This window comes from Amphiura filiformis, chromosome 7 (genome assembly GCF_039555335.1).
Source record: "Amphiura filiformis chromosome 7, Afil_fr2py, whole genome shotgun sequence".
Classification (NCBI taxonomy): Eukaryota; Metazoa; Echinodermata; class Ophiuroidea; order Amphilepidida; family Amphiuridae; genus Amphiura; species Amphiura filiformis.
Window position 1 is genome coordinate 35,563,254 of NC_092634.1, and position 19,666 is coordinate 35,582,919.

General features: G+C 33.9%; 3 protein-coding genes across 6 annotated transcripts in view; 1 reads left to right on the top strand and 2 right to left on the bottom strand.

The window, feature by feature from the left end:
* LOC140157107 (uncharacterized) overlaps window positions 1–19,666 on the top strand; it is a 262,345-nt gene that overhangs the window by 29,167 nt on the left and 213,512 nt on the right. For all 4 annotated transcript variants that reach the window (XM_072180178.1, XM_072180180.1, XM_072180177.1 and 1 more), the window contains exon 6: window positions 6,630–6,775. In XM_072180178.1, the coding sequence (XP_072036279.1) occupies window positions 6,630–6,775 (146 nt within the window). The remainder of the gene's footprint in view (window positions 1–6,629; window positions 6,776–19,666) is intronic.
* Window positions 6,941–14,347, bottom strand: LOC140157112 (uncharacterized). The gene is made up of 2 exons (XM_072180187.1): window positions 13,481–14,347; window positions 6,941–9,493 (listed from the first exon to the last, which is right to left on the bottom strand). Exon 2 carries the CDS (start codon window positions 9,486–9,488, stop codon window positions 8,358–8,360), a length of 1,131 nt encoding a protein of 376 aa, XP_072036288.1. The 5' UTR covers window positions 9,489–9,493; window positions 13,481–14,347; the 3' UTR covers window positions 6,941–8,357.
* Window positions 14,377–18,229, bottom strand: LOC140157111 (uncharacterized). The gene is made up of 2 exons (XM_072180186.1): window positions 17,767–18,229; window positions 14,377–16,725 (listed from the first exon to the last, which is right to left on the bottom strand). Exon 2 carries the CDS (start codon window positions 16,718–16,720, stop codon window positions 15,332–15,334), a length of 1,389 nt encoding a protein of 462 aa, XP_072036287.1. The 5' UTR covers window positions 16,721–16,725; window positions 17,767–18,229; the 3' UTR covers window positions 14,377–15,331.

The window sequence follows — 19,666 nt, forward strand, 5'->3', positions numbered from 1 at the left end:
AGTATGTATTGCTATCTACCCCTGATAGCACAGTATGCATAATACAGTATATCTACCCCTGATAGCAGAGTATGCATAATACAGTATGCATTGCTATCTACCCCTGATAGCACAGTATGCATAATACAGTATGTATTACTATCTACCACTGATAGCACAGTATGCAAAATACAGTATGCATTGCTATCTACCCCTGATAGCACAGTATGCAAAATACAGTATGCATTGCTATCTACCACTGATAACACAGTATGCATAATACAGTATGCATTGCTACCTACCCCTGATAGCACAGTATACATAATACAGTATGCATTGCTATCTACCTCTGATAGCACAGTATGCATAATACAGTATGCATTGCTATCTACCACTGATAACACAATATGCATAATACAGTATGCATTGCTATCTATCCCTGATAGCACAGTATACATACAATGGGTGTTGCCATCTACCCCTGATAACACAGCACATATGGTATATAGTGTGTATTGCTATCTACCCCTGATAGCACAGTATTCATAAAACCGTATGTGTTGTTATCTACCCCTGATAGTATAGTATAGTATAGGCCTACATATGTTTTTATCTATCCCATTATAGTACAGTATGCATTGCTATCTACCCATTGTAGCGGCATTTATGTCAGTTTTAATAAATTTCAGTTCTAATCAAGATGGAAATTGTTCTATTATGTAAGATAACAAAAGGATTCAAACTTTTCAAATATTAACCTAAAAATAAATCCATCGGACAAGTGGCTTATTGTGTGCTTGGATCACTTGCGTCATACAAGTATTTCTGTCTACACGTACATGAAGATTATAATCAGTGTAGTTAGTTTTAAGTTAAAATGTGATATCAAGTTGATAGTAAGTACGTCACAGTTCAGCAAAACCAGAGAAGTAAGATTAGTATAATTTGCAACAGTGATCCCCGCAAAGGGAGTAAAATTATTTTTTTAATGGCTTTAGAGTAAATGATAAGTAAATAAAATTGTCAGATGTTGTTCATATGAAAATAAAATAATAAATAGAGGGGCGGCCTATATACTGTTTGCTAGCAGGACATCAGTCATTGTGAGACATTAAAATATTAAATGAAAGGATCACAGAGGAGAATACATGCCTGGCCTGAGAAAATATATATTAGAGAAACAAACCTCAGGCAAACTGACACTATAATAAAGGAGAGAAAAATCAGAACTGTTCGGATTCGAACCTGCGTGCACTCACATGTGATTGCGTGCACCACCACACACCACAATAGATCATGGCAGATCTGCCGGCGAATTAAACATGTAATGATTTTATTTTCTCAAATAATCATCATCATCATCATCATCATCATCATCATCATCATCATCTTCATCATCCCCTTATCACCATCATTAAAACTCACATGGGAGAGGTATCACCTTGTATCAATATCACTTTGCATATTTAGCCTAGAGGGAGTTATTGTACTCCTTGCATTCTTACATGATTTTTGTAGTTTTGGAAAAATTAATCAATTTAAAATAATTTGATTGCAGCTCTGTAAATGTAATGAAAACAGCTGCCATTTGAGTGGCATCAGCATTTTTTTCTGCAGCCACGCAATTTGAACCATCTTAATTTGATTACATACAAATTCTGACAGTATAAACACTGGTAATTTGGACACAAGATGAATTGTAAATTGCCATGGGGGAATAAAACACATACTCACTATATCAAAAGAACCTATAATGTAATGCAAATAGTGTTTCTCTATACAAATTTATCATTTTAATGGTAGATACTAATCTATCGTAAATTTGATCTATATCAATTAGCTATTTATAGCCTTTTTTATGCATGTGAATGTTTTGATGTATAATTGGTTTAGAGCTCGTATTTCTGTGGGTAGAACTTGCCCTCGTTTTGTGCCCTAAAAAGATATAGCATTATATCCAGGGGTTCAAATTCGCAATAAATTACGGAACCTGTTTAGGTTCTCGCAAAGGGCTTTTGCAAGAACCTTTGGTTCATGTGAACATTGTAGTGCAGGGCGATATCTATTCAAAAATTGTATTCATCTAGTATTACTATGGTAGTTTATCCTGTTACATCATCATTTTTTGCAAAAAGGTAAAATATTACACAACATGCGGTCTGACAATTAGAAGCTTACGAGAACCAATTTTGGTTCTCCTAGTTGTTATCCAGCGAGAACCTTCAGGAGAACCGGTTCTCGGGTTCTCCTCGAATTTGAAACCCTGTTATCTACATTTTATCCAGTAGAAACATGTCTATATATATGTTCAATCATAACAATGGACTCTTTCCTACCAAAATACTGTATATCGCTTGAAGGTTTGCTTTTCATGGCTGTCTGGGGTAACAGCCACCTTAACATTTGCCTAACCCATGTGCAATTATCCTGGGAATGAGGAGGGGTAGGAAGAGGGGGTGTGATTGGCCACATTAACCCCCTTACTGATTGATCCCACTTTTGTACCATCTCACAAAATGATTTCCTTTTTCCAATTTGAGCCCTGATGCAATAGCCTTGTGAATATGTCACTTGTCAGTTACATGGTACACCTGTATTCATTTGGAAAACATCTTTAACGCTCTCCAAACGAGTGTCGACTGACAAGTTTCAAAATTTTTGGAAAAATTCAAATATTTTAGAATTGTAAATTTTTATGACCATATTTGGAATCAGCATGCAAAATGCATTTAAATGAGTACAAGCAAGCCTAGTATTGGTTTAGCGGTTCTTAAGATAGCTCTTGAAATTTTGAGAAAATATCTTTTTATGTTGAAGTCTATGGCTAGCATGCAGAGCATTGAAAAGAGATGTTGAGATTGCAGAATGCTTGATAACGTTTGACCCATAAGCTATTTAGTAGCTGTTTTCTGTAAATATGCTACAAAAGATGAAGCATGTTGTGGGCAAATTAAAATATCTGAAATTAATTATTGCCTGAGCAGTAATTTACAAATACTTTGATGACAGTTCTTAGAATTTTTTGAATAAGTTGACATAGATTAAGATTTACAAAGTGATTTTCTATGTTATAAAATTTGGATGAGGAAAAACTCAAGGCTGTGTTGCTTTTTTCAGATAACCCAGATAAATACATATTTAAATAATTTAATCTTTTGCTCATCTTTCAGAATAATATCTGAAGAATAAGAAAATCTTAAGATTTTACAGATGGAAAACTCAAGGTTGTGTTTCGTTTAACCCATATACAGGGTGTCCCAGAAAAAATTACAGAGTGAATAAAATTCAACGTAAGTCGAGAAGTAGACATTGGAATCAAAACATTTAAAATGTAACGCATAGCCTATTTTATTGTGCATCACGTACAAAAATGTTATTTGATTCGGGTGACTGATTGCGAAGAAATTAACAATTACATAATGTGCGCATCAATGCATTCATTCCAAGTTTGATCACTGGCGTTTTTTTATACTCGCTCACCGCTTCCTAAAGTTTGTGTATCTCATTAAGTTTAGTCCAATTATCTATTTTATAATACCACGGTGTTATGTTATTCATGCTTTCACTGAAGATGAATAACATTTTGTCCGAGAAAACTTTGATTAGTGCAATTGGAAGCTTTCCAACTTTAATTCTTTAGGTTGTGCAAATATGTTATGATATTTTAAATTTCCAAAGAACATTTGAGCCAAGAATGACAAAGATCAAGTGCTTACAGTTTACGTGTGATTTTTGATACCATGCAACATTAATGTTGAAGTTTTAAAAGATTAAAACTTTGCATTACAATTTCTACGAAAGATTCCAAAAACTTAAATGTCTGTGAGTTTTTTTAAGCCAGTTGGGAATCTTTTATGTAATAATTCTTTATGCAACATTTATATCAACATTAACGAAAAATATATTTACAAGTACCGAGCATCATCTTACATGCAAGCTTTCATTTTCAATATCGTGCCGGTTGTTTTCAAATCTGAACAAAACCTAATTAAATATTTTGAAAGAAACAGATTGTTTAAAAAGAACGAAAAGGATTTCACAGAACAAAACATGAAGCCCATTAACATTTAACCACTTTAGTACACATTGTGTTGAATGATCTTTCTTTTAAACTTGGAATGAAGTGAATTGATGCATGCGTTATGTAATTGTCAATTTCATCGCATAGATTTGTGGATTTTGATGTCTACAGTGTATTTCTCGACTTACGTCCAAATTCATTTGCTCTGTAATTTTTCCTGGGACACCCTGTATGGTATATGTGTTTAATTTAATCCTTTACTCATTTCTATCCTGTCCACATGGAAACATAATATCGGAAAAGTGAGGAATTCTGAAGGTTTCGGGGAAATGCCAAGATTGACTGAATTTTGGCGTCGTCATTAGTTTAACACGTAAACACGAAAATGTCTCAAATAATTCCAAAAGTGTATGTATATTATCAAGCAATATTTTATCAGTCTAAATCCGTTGAGGTTCAACAATGAACCTCATTGTAAGTACTGTTTTTAAAATTTTTTGTATGAATAACACACGGTATGTTATGATATATACTAAAATTTCCCCGTTGTGAAACAATGTATACGTGGTGTAGTGGTTGGTATTGGTACCTCCCACGCAAGAGGTCTGGGTTCAATCCCCACTGCCGGCAAATAAAACTTTTTTTTTCACATTCATTTTGAATCCAATATTATTTATTTTCATATGAAAATGTAAACATTGCACTGGGAAACATTTTGTGCATTTTTTTTTTCTTCAACAGGACCAATAGAGCTAAAAACGCACCTTGGCTCGGGGCAATGTCCAGGCAGTGTTGCCGTCACATTGTCTGTTTTGTTTACGCTATTGGCTGTTGCCACATTAAATGGATGTCGGCCACCATCGTCTGGAAGGTTTTATAGGGTGGGGTGAATTTGAATGAGGAAACTCAAGGTTGTGGTGGTTTGTCTCAGATAACCCAGATATACATTTAATCTCATCCTTTGCTGTTGCTCATCCCCAAATGATTTGAAAATAATCTTGTGAAGATAAAAATAGTATCTGAAAACGCAGGAAATCTCGAGTTTTTATGGGGTGTATGACCTTTTTTGTTTGTTTAAACTGGTGGGTCAGACTCGTCCGTGCAGACATGCACTTCTGTCCTAGTGGGACCAAGCTCAAGCAAAATGCTCAAGCCAGGCTAATAAACCTGCTGTCCTAGGGAAAGAAAAAGAAACATAAGGCCTCAAAATAAATTGTTTGATTGGCGTAACATAAAAAAATTAGTGTAGGTAGGTCGGAATTTTTTTTTCACTTTTTAAACTATAAATTGTGTTCGATAAAAGCATTGGAACATTTTCACTCTTTTTTTAAAAACTGAATTTTAATTTGTTTAATTTCTTTATTTTTCTATTACGTAGTTTTGCAAAAAAAAGTCTAGGGTGGGGCCTACTTTTAGGGTCGGTTTGGTTACGCCAATCAAACAATTTTTTTTGAGGCCTAATTGAAGATGAAGAACAATGAAACGAATGCCACTCCTGCAAATCATTTAAACTACGAGGGGGTATCCAAAAGTTTTTGACATCACCAAGAAGCGAAGGAGCTATATCGATGAAATTTTGTCAGTGTAATTACTGGTCCTTCTGTACAATATGGTCCAAAAATGATACTTAAGTAGACTTTTTTACAGGTGTAATTAGATGGGCAGTAGGCGTACATAACCTGTAAAATGGTGAAAAAAAGTATGTTTAGTTTCTTTTACAGGTGGATGCTCAGAAAAAGTGAAAAGTAAACATATAACCATTTGATGGTTAAGATCCTCCACTTTCTTGAATTTTTCACTGGCGATGATCAAGAAAGAATGGACGCCCACTTCTTGGATGATCTGTGAGGGACATGTGGCATCTGTTGCTTTTGGAAATTCCTTTTTCAAAAGCAACAGTGCCATATGATGGGCAATCATCACCGTGAGATAGCTTTCATTTCATCATAGATTTTCTGAGCATTGTAGGCCTAACCCTTCAAATGCAGGAAAGTCACGCTAGTAGCCTCAATTTTCACAATTTTACAGGTTATGCGCCTACTGCCCATCTAGCGCCACCTGTAAAAAAAAGTAAACATACTTATGAGACCATTTTTGGACCATAATGTACAGAAGGACCAGTAATTACACTGACAAAATTTCATCGATATAGCTCCTTCGCTTCTGGGTGATGTCAAAAACTTTTGGATACCCCCTCGTATTTACTCTCTTTGAGCATAGAGAGAGGAAATTCTTTTAATTCAATCTAAACTACCAGACATTGTGCGCATCAAGATTAAAACTGACAGGGAGTACCAAGTAAAATTCAGCCCAGCAATTAGGCCTAATTAAATGTTATATTGGTGTAATAGGCTGAAAAAGAGAGTATATATGTTGGGAGATTCTGTGTACATATTTTCTTTCAAAAAAACAACAATTTGGGGTGCATTTTTCAATATTTTGGCAAAATGCACTGAAAATGAAAAATTGTGGCACTTTTTCGGACCCTTTTTCTTTTTCCCTTCCAAAACTTTTTTGGTCTTCTCCTTATTTGTTTACTTACTTTTACAGAAATTGCTATACTCTAATAGGAAATTGTGTGATGTGATAATTTGATTGATTGATTGCTTGATTGCTTGATTGATTACAGATGCAGGAAGAGGAACCAATGCAAGTCCCTCATCTGAAGAAAATGCCCAGCTGAAGGAGGCCAAGAAAAAACTACAGAAAGAGCTGACAACAATGAAAATAAGAATCGGCATGACTGAAGGAGAAAAAAAAACACTCAACCAAAAGGTAAGTCATTTTAATGCCATGAGAACTACCTGCCAAAAAAAAAAAAAAGAAGTTTTCATTATCAATTGGACCAATCAGCAATATTGTTAGAATAATTTCACCACACACAAAAATTGGGGTGAATTAGTTGCAAAGCTCCATTCTGATTGGTGATTAAAGTGTATTAATTTTGACCAATCAGAGGCAATGTTAGTTCGCAGCTAGTGCTCAGGGGTTAATGGAATTCAAAAGTGGACATGAAGGGACCTGTAATTAATTAAGTATGATTTGAAGAAGAGGAGAACCACAATGGGCTGTTGTAGTTGAAATCCATAAACCACCTATGGAAGACATGACCTTAATCTTCAACACTGGGAGTATTTTTGTTGTATGTTTTAAAAACATTTTCATGACCTTTATATAACCCAACATTTAAAGCCTTAATGTACGATTTCCGTCAAATTTTGATTTTGTATTTCTTTATTCAAAATGTTGAAATAATATTATTAATAACTGACCATTTTAGGTTGCTGTCCATTTTAGGTTGATATAACTGTCCAATTTAGGTTGATATAACAAGGTAAAGTCCAATTGCTGTCCATTTTAGGTTGATATAACAAGGTAAAGTGAAAGAAACCCCACTGGTTATTTTGGCCATTTAACACGCAGTTCTATGGGAGGACATATTATCATAATTAATATGTCAAACTTTGCTCTGTTGACCTACAAAGACAACCAATTTGGCTGATTCCATTTAGGTGCAAGTTGGGACATGTGTAAACATTACAAATATGCAAAAAAATCAGGTTTGAAAAAAATTAACCAATTTCATATTGTAAGATCATACATTATGGCTTTAAATGTTGTTCAAGCGTTTGGAGTAAACCAAAGCATGTTTATAAAAAATAACTTTCTTAAACACATTTTTGTGTTTACTGGGAATGTGTGGAGCATGGTAGCTTCCAGGAGCATTGCCCTCTCACATAACTTCTTGGTAGGTACCCATCACTTTCTTCAGAAAAATATTGGAATGGGAAGCCATCCAAATTTGCAAAAAAGGGGCCAAGGCAATAACTTGTGATAAAGGTGTAATTTCTCTTGGTCACATTTTTTATGATCCACTGTTCAATCCATTGTCACTTCCTGGAAATGCCAAAACAGGATTCAGGGAAAGTATAATATAGTGGATCAGATAATTTGTGATTAGGCCATCAGATGAAGAAAGCATTTTGTAAGTATAAATTAATTGAAGTTCTTAAGAAAAAATGTTTGATTGTACAGTCTTACAAATTCACAGAAATGAAGAGAATATAGTTTTGAGACGGTATCTGGAAACTACTTGAAACATAAAGTTCAAAGACGTTTTTAATCAAGTCTAAGAATTTTCTTGCTTTTTAATATTTTTGATCTTGTTTTTTACTTCAACAAATTGCATTTTTGCCTAGGGCTACCAATGGGTCATTTCATGTCGGTTCCTGTTATTTGCCTGAGTAAAGGCCTTGTAGCAGTAGCTAAATTTGTGAGGTTTTTTCCCCATATTATTCTAGTTCTAGTTTCATAAGCCAAAGGTAGCTACAGTTGTGAGACCTTTTACCCTGTATTCCTACCAATGGGTCATTTCATGTCGGTTCCTGTTATTTGCCTGAGTAAATCCCTTGTTGCAGTAGCTACATTTGTGAGGTTTTTCTCCTGTATGTGTCATTTTATGTGTTTTGAGTACATGAGCATAAGTAAAGCTTTTGTTGCAGTAGCTACATTTATGAGGCTTTTCCATATGAATTAATTCATGTTGTGTCTTGCTCCCTGGTGTAGCAAAGGTTTTGTTGCAATAAGTACATTTGTATGGTTTTTCTCCTGTGTGTGTCATTTCATGTCGATTCTTGGTATGTGCCTGAGTAAAGCCTCTATGGCAGTAACTACATATGTGAGGTGCTTCCCCCGTATGAATTAATTCATGTTGTTTCCTCTGCCCCATTTGAGCAAAGGTTTTGGGGCAGTAACCACAGTTGTAAGGTTTTTCTCCTGTATGAATCAATTCATGACTTTTCTTGTTGCATAATAAACTAAAAGCTTTGTTGCAGTAGCTACATTTGTGAGATTTTTCTCCTGTATGATGCAATTCATGTTGTTTTTTGCTGCTTAAATAAGTGAAGGTTTTGCTGCAGTAGCCACATTTATATTTTCCAGAAATGTTACTGGACATCAATTTCTCATTTCCAGTTTTAGAATGGTTTTCACTGTCAACAAGGATCTTAAGGTGATTTTCTGCTTTATGTTTCATTGATTCATGTTTTCTCTTGACTGCAAGGTGCAGGAACTGCTTATTGCAATACTTGCATACTGGCATAGTCTTATTTTGTAATTTGTAAGCAGTTACCTGTAGCTTTGAAGTATCAAAATCACACTGATCCTGGTACACCTCTGTTAGTTTTCTTTCTTGATGATCATCAGAATCAGTCATTGATTCTTGCTGAAGATTTATAAAACCTGTCTCTTCTAATGGATCTTGATCTCCAGTCTTCTGACTCTCTTTGATATTTTGGTAAACCCTACTACACCCAGCTTTTGGTGGCATGTTAGGATTGGTATACCAGTATGGCTTGATCTTCATCTCATGATGCCTGAGATGGGAGAAGTAGCGAGGAATGTCTCCTGGGTGGAATTTCATCTGGCAGTATTTGCACACTGGGTGGATTGACAAGTTCCATTGCTGTTTGTGTGTACTTGAAGCCATTGTATCTATAAGATAAAACAGTTGGAAGAGTTTTAAGATTATAACATTATAGTTGTTAAATTGGTTGTTCTTTGGCAAGATTCTTGGATGGGGGAGTACTCATGTATCCCATCTTGTGATTAGGTATAAATTGATTCAAACTGTATTTACATAGTATAACATCAAAAACAGTGATATTTGATATTTGATGCTATTTTACTAGCCTTAATTTATGCTGGCCATAGCATTTGAGGTGCAAGCAATTCAAGCAAACAGAAATATAAAAAATAAAGACAATTTTTATCTAGAATTTGTAAATTTTAGATAGTTCCAACCAATTAAAAGCAATATAGTAATATTTCCATAAAAAGATTTCTATATCTTTTTCAAGAAAATTTAATTTTCACCATCAGATATGTGGCTTTGTAGTTTTGATCTGAACAAATGAGATAAAACAAACATAAAATTGCTGTTAATCCATTGCCTATGTCACCAATGCATATGTGCTTTAAATATCCCATGTAATATGCCTACAGTGTTTATATGAACATTGTGTTAACATGTTCAACTGGTATTTTGATCATTAGGCCAAACAAAAAACTATGTTTCGAAATGCCTGCACCTTGGGGAGGACGTTTTATGAATTAATTTAGAAGAGTAGCAAGGACACCACTTGCAATACATTGCAGATGTGAAATCTACATTATATGCAAAATTTGAGGAAAACTGTTCTTTAAATGTAGTCCTATGGAGAGAGTGCCTGTTGAGGGCGCTATAATCTCCATTTTAGTAACAAAGATGCAATTAAAAAAAAATTCAGCATATAGTATGAACATGTAGAAATATAATTAAGTTGTTGCCCTACCTGCTCTTCTCTGAAAAAATAAAAAGTCCTATACCTCAAGTGACCATGTACATACCCCCAAAGTCGTGGCACTTACATCATATTATAGAGGGCAGAATTAACCGTCCATTTGTTGCCGAAATGAGTAACATGTAATTGTGGACATAACTAGATCTAGCTCTAAGCCCTCGATATTGGCCCCCATATCTGAAAATATACTATGTACTTGGAATAGTTCTGACAAAATAAATTACCGTATTGGTCCGAGTATAGTCCCACCCGTTTTTTATGTGAAAATTTTTCACAATTGGGGGTGGGATTATACTCAATTTCAAAAAAAAAAAAAAAAAAAAAATCAAGATATTTTGTATTTTTTAATATGAAAATTGATAATTTGTATTCATGTCATAGTCTATTCATGATTTCAAAATGCATTCAAATTCAATGCATTTTGAAATCATTAATAAGTATGACATGAATACAAATTATCAATTTTCATATTAAAATACAAAATATCTTGAATTTTTTTTTTTTTTTTAGGTCAACCATGAATGATCCTAGCATCAAGGTCTAGGTCCAGGGACACTCCAAAACCGAAAAAAAAAAAAAACTTAAAAAAATAAAAAAAAAAAAATTTTTTTTTTACAAATTCTGAAATTTTTTGAAAAATGGGGGTGGGATTATACTCGGCGTGGGACTATACTCGGACGAATACGGTAATAAAAATTCCTTTAAAAAAGGAACAGGGCAAACAAATGAGGAAGTGTCAAGATAAAGGTGTAGTTATTTTATTGTTTGAACTGTTTCTATAATTCGCATCGATCACAATGAGTATGTTTTTACGTACCTCAAATGACAAGGACTACGATACTTAGCCTATGATCTTGCAATGAGACTGTAGTCAGTGTATGGACAGTGTAGCCTACTGTAAAAGTAGAAATTTTCGCGAGGTTTTTATTTTCGCAAATTTCGCGAGTGGACATAAAATCGCGAAAATAAAAACTCATGAAAATAACCTTTTTGCATTAGGTTTCTATTGTATCAATATCAAAACCGCGAAATTTAATACTCGCGCAATTGACAAATTCTTCAAAATCGCGAAAATATCTTCTCGCGAAAATATTGACTTTTACAGTATTTGTCTAATAATTTTGGCTATTTAATTCTGACCATTGTGATTAAAACAGGCTTTCAGATTGGTGAGCTATTGTGTACCAAGTGATAAGACATAATAAAAATACACTGGATAATTTATGACAGCCTATTTACTGGAAAAAGCGGGCCAAATAAATCGTAACAAATTACAGAACTTTCATTTGTTGACATACTAGCAATATTGTTAACAATGTTGAAAATCATGTTCATAAGCGTAACATCCTCTATACATCTATTTATTAATGTTCATAAACGTATAACAATTTGTTACATCTATGTCTTAATGCTCATAAACGTAATATGCTCGATACATCTATTTATTAATGTTCATAAACGTCCTTGATACATCTATTTCTATTTCAATGCTATTTTATCTCCGTGTTCTGACAATAAATTTGACCCGAATAACATTTGTAAGAGGTAGAAACCTATCAGGCGCGAGTGGCATGATAGAGCCGGCAACTTGTGACACCGCCGGTCGTATGGCATTTTCAATATCGAACCCCAACGGTTTTAGCTTGTATTTATATTATTTATTAACATATGCCTATTTGTTTGTGATATTTCAAGCGTTTTAAAATGTCAAAATAATCCCATTCAATTACACGGTTGACGGTGGAAATTTACTGAATTTAGAGAATGCACTGCGACCACCACCTGAGACTTATCAAAATAATATTATTAACTAATCCCATAACTGTTCAAATAACAGCCCTCACTTAACAGACATTAAGTCTCAATTGACAGGGTCCATAAGTGCTAAAGTAAATATATTTTCTCTTTATCGCCTGCCTAAGTTTCCCCATTTAAGGGATGGGTTATGAGCGTTTCGACAGTATTTATTGTGGGACATTAGAGCACATCAGACATGTTGAATTGCATTCTGAATCTGAAGAATGTCCTTTTGATATAAAATAATTTTGATTTTTTGAAATTCGCAAATGATGATTTTTTACTTAAAGTGTATGTAGGTGGGATGAAAAAGCCGACGATTGAAGATATGGATCTTTTTCCCAAAACACAGAAAAATTAGGTCATTTTGGTCAAAAAGTCCATATTTTCAATATGAAAGGTCAAAATTTTTCAATTGAACGGCTTTTCCTCCCAGCTACATACACTTTAAGAATATACATGTCATTAGATTTATAAAATTTACTTCGAGGACTGTTATAATATCAAATTTTAATAATTTGTCATAAAATTTGTAGGCCTATTAGATCGTGCTTTTTTCAACAAATGAAAATTATTTGATACCAGAAAGACATTCTTCGTATTAGGAATGCAATTCCATATGTCTGATGTGCTCTCATGTCCCACAAAAAATACTATCGAAACGCCATTCCAGATCCCTTAAGTACTCTCTTTAATTTACTCAAGGTTGTGTTTGTATAAATGAATTCAGTTATATAAACACAGCCTTGTGAAAAATCATGTTGACATAAATTAATTGGCTGTGTGGTTAAACATGTTAAAGTATCATTAACAGATTCTATACGCTATAGCAGAACAACAAGCACATACAGGCAAGTATTTTGCCAGTATCAATAAAACTATAATGAGGCTATTAATGTAGCCCAACTATACGTACAATCTGGCAATACCGCTAAATCTTAAAGAAATGAAAAATATCTGTTGCAATTTTCGGATTTGCATAAAAGTAATTCTAGTTCATCCAAGTTGTAAAACAATTATTTCTTTTAATACAAACACATTCCTTGGTAAGACAACTTTATAGCATTGTTTGAATATCAACATGAAGTAGTAATGACAAATTTAAATGTACACTATCGCCTCTGTAGTTTCCTGATTACATAGACAGCACGATTATTTTATTTTTATTCTGCAACGCTGTGAGGAAATAAGTATGCCAAAACCCATCGCAATAAGGACGAAAATTGCTTCGCATTTTCGCCCAAAAACGATATTAAACTGATAAGTAAATGATTAAACAAACAAGCAAACAAACTGCCACTAATTAAACTAACAAAAAAAAGCTGTTCTGTTATGACATTACCTTTAACATAGATTTCCACTGGATCCAAAAACTGGATATTCACAACAGAGCTCAACAGTATGTGTTATAGCAGTAGGTTGGGATGATGAGCTCAGTTTTTGTCTAATTCTCTTGAAATCACTTAAGTTGGTGAATAACCCAAGGAATGGTGAGGTTTTCTCCTATAAAGACAAGACTGTTGGATGCAGATAAACCTTTCCTCAAAGCTGAAATATCACTGAAAGTACTTTTCTTCTTCACTCAAATTTTAGACTGGTATGCATCATGATTGCATGTATAAAGGCTACTATAGTACTATGCATACATGTGGAGTATATACATGCGTGTGCTCCCTTGATGAATCAATTATATTGATTGTTTCACTTTAACAGAAATTGCACATTATATCTGTGTGCATGGTTTGTTGTTTATGACTCACCAAATTGATCAAACAGAATCAATATCATCTTTTTCTTAGTGATATGGGACTTAGTTATGCCTAGGGTGCAAATGGCTATTAATAACATCCCAGAAAACAAAATATTTTTCAAGAATATTCACAAAAGGTTAGAAAAAAGTTGCCAGTTGTAAGCAGTGTTTGCACTCAAATATTGAGAACATGAAGGTGACATGCAAGAGGAATGGTATGTGTTCTGTAAAGGATATCCTATAATGCTGATGGCTGATATACAGGGGTGCCATTTCCATCACATATATGCATAATTATTCTCAGAATGGGGAAAAGCACCCTAAAACATTTTTGAATACATAATTGGTCATAAAACATACTCATTTCCCATAAGATTGATGTAAGAAGTACAATGCAGTTTTTTAGTTAAATGGTTAAAAAAGAAAAAAAAATGCTTATCCCATCCCACTTGCCTTAATTATAATATTTATTACATTCAGAAACATAATGTTGCTTAAAAGGGCATTTCGTGATCCACAGCCTCATCCCCCCACTTTTCTCAAAAAAAGATTTTTATATCACTGGAAACCTCTGGCTACATAATGTTTATGTACAAAATATTTCTTGCAGATTAATTCATTTAGCAAAGATATCGTGAAATTTGAATTTCGTTCTGGTGCACCAGAACGAAATTACAACGTATTGTCTATGGAGCAGTGTTATGTAATACACATAATCATGCATAACTCGCAAACACAATATCGGAATCAACTGAAATTTTGGGAATATGCTTTTATCGTGGATATGTACTAAAAAAAAGAGGATGCTAGGATCACAAAATACTCCTTTAAGTGTTGATAATATTTTACAAAATGATGTGCAAAAATATATTTTGCAATAACATTTTGACAATATTGTAAAAAAAAATTGTTGGAGTGTTTTATCCTTCAAAACATTTTATAATGTTTTCACAACCTTTTTGACCCCCTCCCTTGGTTTTTTACTTGCATTTGATTGCTATCAGGAAAATTATGTATCCTAGAAATTTGAATAAGCATATGTGCGTATTAACTAGTTGCTTGGACAAGAATAAATTGTTAGGGTAGTTTTTTTCACTTTTTCCTTTTAATTTACAAATATCTGTAACATTTACAGATATTTGTACATATTTACTAAAACTGGAGATAAATTTAGACATCACAAACTTAAAAGAATATAAACCTTTTTAGGTGTTTAGATATTGTTTTGTTTCTTCATACATCTATTTTTGATGTTTTCACTAACAAGTTTGTATTACATCACATTATCACAGAATAACTCATAATTTTATTTTCATTGTCATTTCCATTGTATGTTTGATGTGACTGTGTTTTTAGATAATATTGTTTGCATCATCATGTCATTGCGTCTGTGTGTTTTGCAAATGTTTCAGTAGCTACATTTTTTACATTTATGAGGTTTTCTCATGAATGGATTTTTTCATGTTGTTTCTTCTGCCCTGCTTGAGCAAAGGATTTATTACAGTAGCTACATTTGTGAGGTTTTTCTCCTGTATGAATCATTTCATGTTGTTTGAGTACTTGAGCATAAGTAAAGCTTTTGTTGCAGTAGCTACAATTGTGAGGTTTTTCTCCTGTATGAATCATTTCATGTTGTTTGAGTACTTGAGCATAAGTAAAGCCCTTGTTGCAGTAGCTACAATTGTGAGGTTTTTCTCCTGTATGAATCATTTCATGTTGTTTGAGTACTTGAGCATAAGTAAAGCTTTTGTTACAGTAGCTACATTTGTGAGGTTTTTCTCCTGTATGGATCATTTCATGTTGTTTGAGTACTTGAGCATAAGTAAAGCTTTTGTTGCAGTAGCTACAATTGTGAGGCTTTTCACCTGTATGGGTCATTTCATGTCGTTTCTTGTCACCTGTTGTATGAAAGCTTTTGTGGCAGTAGCTACATTTGTGAGGCTTTTCTCCTGTATGGATCATTTCATGTTGTTTGAGTACTTGAGCATAAGTAAAGCTTTTGTTGCAGAAGCTACAATTGTGAGGCTTTTCACCAGTATGAATTAATTCATGTCGTTTCTTGTTTCCCATTGAGCTAAACGTTTTATTACAGTAGCTACATTTATGAGGCTTTTCACCTGTATGGGTCATTTCATGTCGTTTCTTGTTATATGCCTGAGTAAAGCCCTTGTGGCAGTAGTTACATTTGTGAGGCTTTTCTCCTGTATGGATCATTTCATGATTTTTCTTAAAACATGCAAATGTAAATGTTTTACTGCAGTAGCTACATTTGTGAGGTTTTTCTCCTGTGTAGGTCAATTCATGACTTTTCTTGTTGCACAATAAACTAAAAGCTTTATTGCAGTAGCTACATTTGTGAGGTCTTTCACCTTTCACATCTGACAACTCATGCTGCTGCTTATTGCAATACTTGCATACTGGCATAGTCTTATTTTGTAATTTGTAAGCAGTTACATGTAGCTTTGAAGTGTCAAAATCACACTGATTCTGGCACACCTCTGTTAGTTTTCTGTCTTGATGATCATCAGCATTAGTCATTGATTCTTGCTGAAGATTTATAACACCTGTCCCTTGTAATGGATCTTGATCTTCTGTCGTCTGACTTTCCACATCAAAGTTTGTTGATTCTTTGATATTTTGGTAAAGCCTACTACACCCAGATTTTGGTGGCATGTTAGGATTGGTATACCAGTATGGCTTGATCTTCAGCTCATGATGCCTGAGATGGGAGAAGTAGCGAGGAATGTCTCCTGGACGGAATTTCATCTGGCAGTATTTGCACACTAAGTGAATTGATAAGTTCCATTGGTGCTTTTGTGTACTTGAAGCCATTGTATCTAGTAATAAAACATTTGGAATAGTTTTAAGATTTATTATGATAACATTATGGTTGTTCAATAAAATGGGCTGTTCTTTGACAAGATTCTTGGATCAGGTGGGGGAGGGAATACTATAACCATATGGGAACATACAAATGTACCACAAAATTGGTTCACATATCAATGGCCCCTTTTTCTAGGCCAATTTTGGTGTATGGATGGTATATTTTTTTCAAAATTTTCTCATCCCCCCATAGCTCAATTTTGCCAACTGTACTAGCCCAAATTGTCCAAGTTTGTCAACATTGTGGGGGAAAATTGTAAAAACTTTCACAATTTTTATTTAATTTTTGACTTTTGGTATGAGGGAGATGGGTCCAAATTTCTATGAAAACTGGTATAAATAGTGGTGGGTTACGGAATCCTGATGCTTCAATTTCTTAGGGAACAGGCTTACTTGATGCAGTATGATCTCCTGAGCATTTTGACACCATCTCGGCCAAAAAATGAGTTGGTGCCGGCCAGAACAAGTATTTGAACAGGGGGGGGTCTGTGGGGGTCTGAAAATCAATATTTTTGACAATAATCATTATTATATGCCTAATTCTGTTAAAGTTGATGCTGATTTGTATGTAATTGATGTCTAGAATTCCATTTATGAAAGTTACATAAAAATTGGAGTTGTCGTTTTCTTAAAATGGCTGTTTTATGTCCAAATATGAATGTGAGGGCGCCTTGGGTATGTTAGTTCATTAAAGTACATCATACAATCATTTGAATAATAGAATTTTGAAAAAAAATTACGGCGTCTTCATTAGGAAATGTTACAATATTGCTTTGTCTGTTTGTTGTCAAAATGATGACTCTTTTCAAATTTGTGAATATATTGGCCCCATATTTATAAATATTCTATGTACTTAGAATTTAATGATAACTCAGACAAAATATATTAAAAACAATATTAAACTGATAAGTAAATGATTAAACAAACAAGTAAACAAACAAACAGCCACTAATTTTAAACTAACACAAAAAAAAGCTGTTCTGTTATGACATTACCTTTAACATAGATTTCCACTGGATCCAAAACTGGATATTCACAACAGAGCCCAACAGTACTGTTATAGCAGTAGGTTGGGATGATGATACTCAGCTCAGTTTTTGTCTTGAAGTCACTTTAGTTGGTGAATAACCCAAGGAATGATGATGGTTTCTCATATAAAGACAAGATAGTTGGATGCAGATAAACCTTTCCTCAAAGCTGAAATATCACTGATAGTACTTCCTTCTTCACTCAAATGTTAGACTGGTATGCGACATGGATGCATGTAAGCTAGGCATGTAAGGCACACATGTGGAGTATATGCATGCACAGGGTTGCCAAAAGATTTCAGCCCGAATCACGGGTCAAATAATTGAAAAGTCTCCCAATTCTTCTCTTAACCATTGGTGTCTATGGGACAGGAAACTATCGGAAGTCGCGGGAGCCAATGTTGAAATAATTGAAAAGTCGCCCAAATTCTTTTTTAACCATTGGTTTTCTATGGGACAGGAAATTGTCACGGGAAAAATCTTCAAAAGTCTCCCAATTGGGCTACCAAATGGCGTGTTTGGCAACCCTGTGCATGCATCTGCTTTCTTGATGAATCAATTATATTGATTGTTTCATTTCAACAGAAATTTCACATTATATCTGTGTGGTTTGTTGCTTATGACTCACCAAATTGATCAAACAGAATCAATATTATCTATTTCTTAGTGATATATGGGATTTGGTTATGCCTAGGGTGCAAATGGCCATCAATAACATCTCAGCAAACAAAATATTTTTCAAGAACACTTCACAAAAGATTAGAAAAAAGTTGCCAGTTGGTAGTAGCAGTGGCTCAAATATTGAGACAATAAAGGTGACATGCAAGAGGAATGGTATGGGTTCTGTAAAGGATATCCCAAGGCTTAATATAAGGGGTGCCATTTCCATCACTTATATTTGATGCGATCAAGCAAAATCAGTTGGAACTCCGAATGATTGATTTTGAGATATAGCCAAACAAAGGAAATATTTCCTTTTGATTCCTTCTGTTTTGGAAACTCTTTGACTGTTCATATCTTTGGAACTGTTAACTGGTTGTTCAATTTCATTGAGGTTTCTGCAAAATCCAGATTTGTAAATGCTTTTTACTATCCTGAGCTATAAGAAACTGAACATTTTTAAATATTAAAATATTTCCGATTTCCAACTGATTTTGCTTTATCGTATCACATGTGCAGAATTATTCTCAGGAGGGAAAAACTGTCTGAAACTTTCTTTTTGATACATAATTGGCCTTATCTCAAGAACCACAAGACATATGGAGATAAATGCGATTGGCTTCCCTGTAAGACCAATGTATTAATATTAAGAACGGTATCAAGTTAGGGTAGTTTTTTTAATTTTTCCTTTTTTTCATTTAATTTACAAATAATATCTGTAACCGAGATATTTGCTAAAAATGAAGATAAATTTAGTCATCACAAAAGAATAAAAACCTCTTCAGGTTTTTAGGTATTGTTTTTTTATTTAGTCACTATCAAAATATCAATATGAAATAGCTCATATAATTTTATTTTATAGTCCTTTCCATTGTATCATGTATGTTTGATGAGAGTGTGTTTTTGAGAATGTTGTTTTCTTCATTATGTCATTGCGTCTGTGTGTTTTGCAAATGTTTCAGTAGCTACATTTTTTACATTTATGGGGTTTTCTTGTGAATGGATTTTTTCATGTTGTTTCTTCTGCCCTGCTTGAGTAAAGGATTTATTGCAGAAGCTACATTTGTGACCGTCCACCACGAATGAGCCATAAATGTCCTCAATTGTATTCTGAGTTACAGTGTAAAATGGGCATGAAGGTCATATTCATATTTCAATTTGGTGCTACGTGTATCTCATTAAATTTACGGCTCATTCGTGGTGGACG

Coding starts and splice junctions, on each gene's coding strand:
- LOC140157112 (XM_072180187.1), bottom strand. CDS start 9,488: ATGGCTTCAAGTACACACAAACAGCAATGGAACTTGTCAATCCACCCA.
- LOC140157111 (XM_072180186.1), bottom strand. CDS start 16,720: ATGGCTTCAAGTACACAAAAGCACCAATGGAACTTATCAATTCACTTA.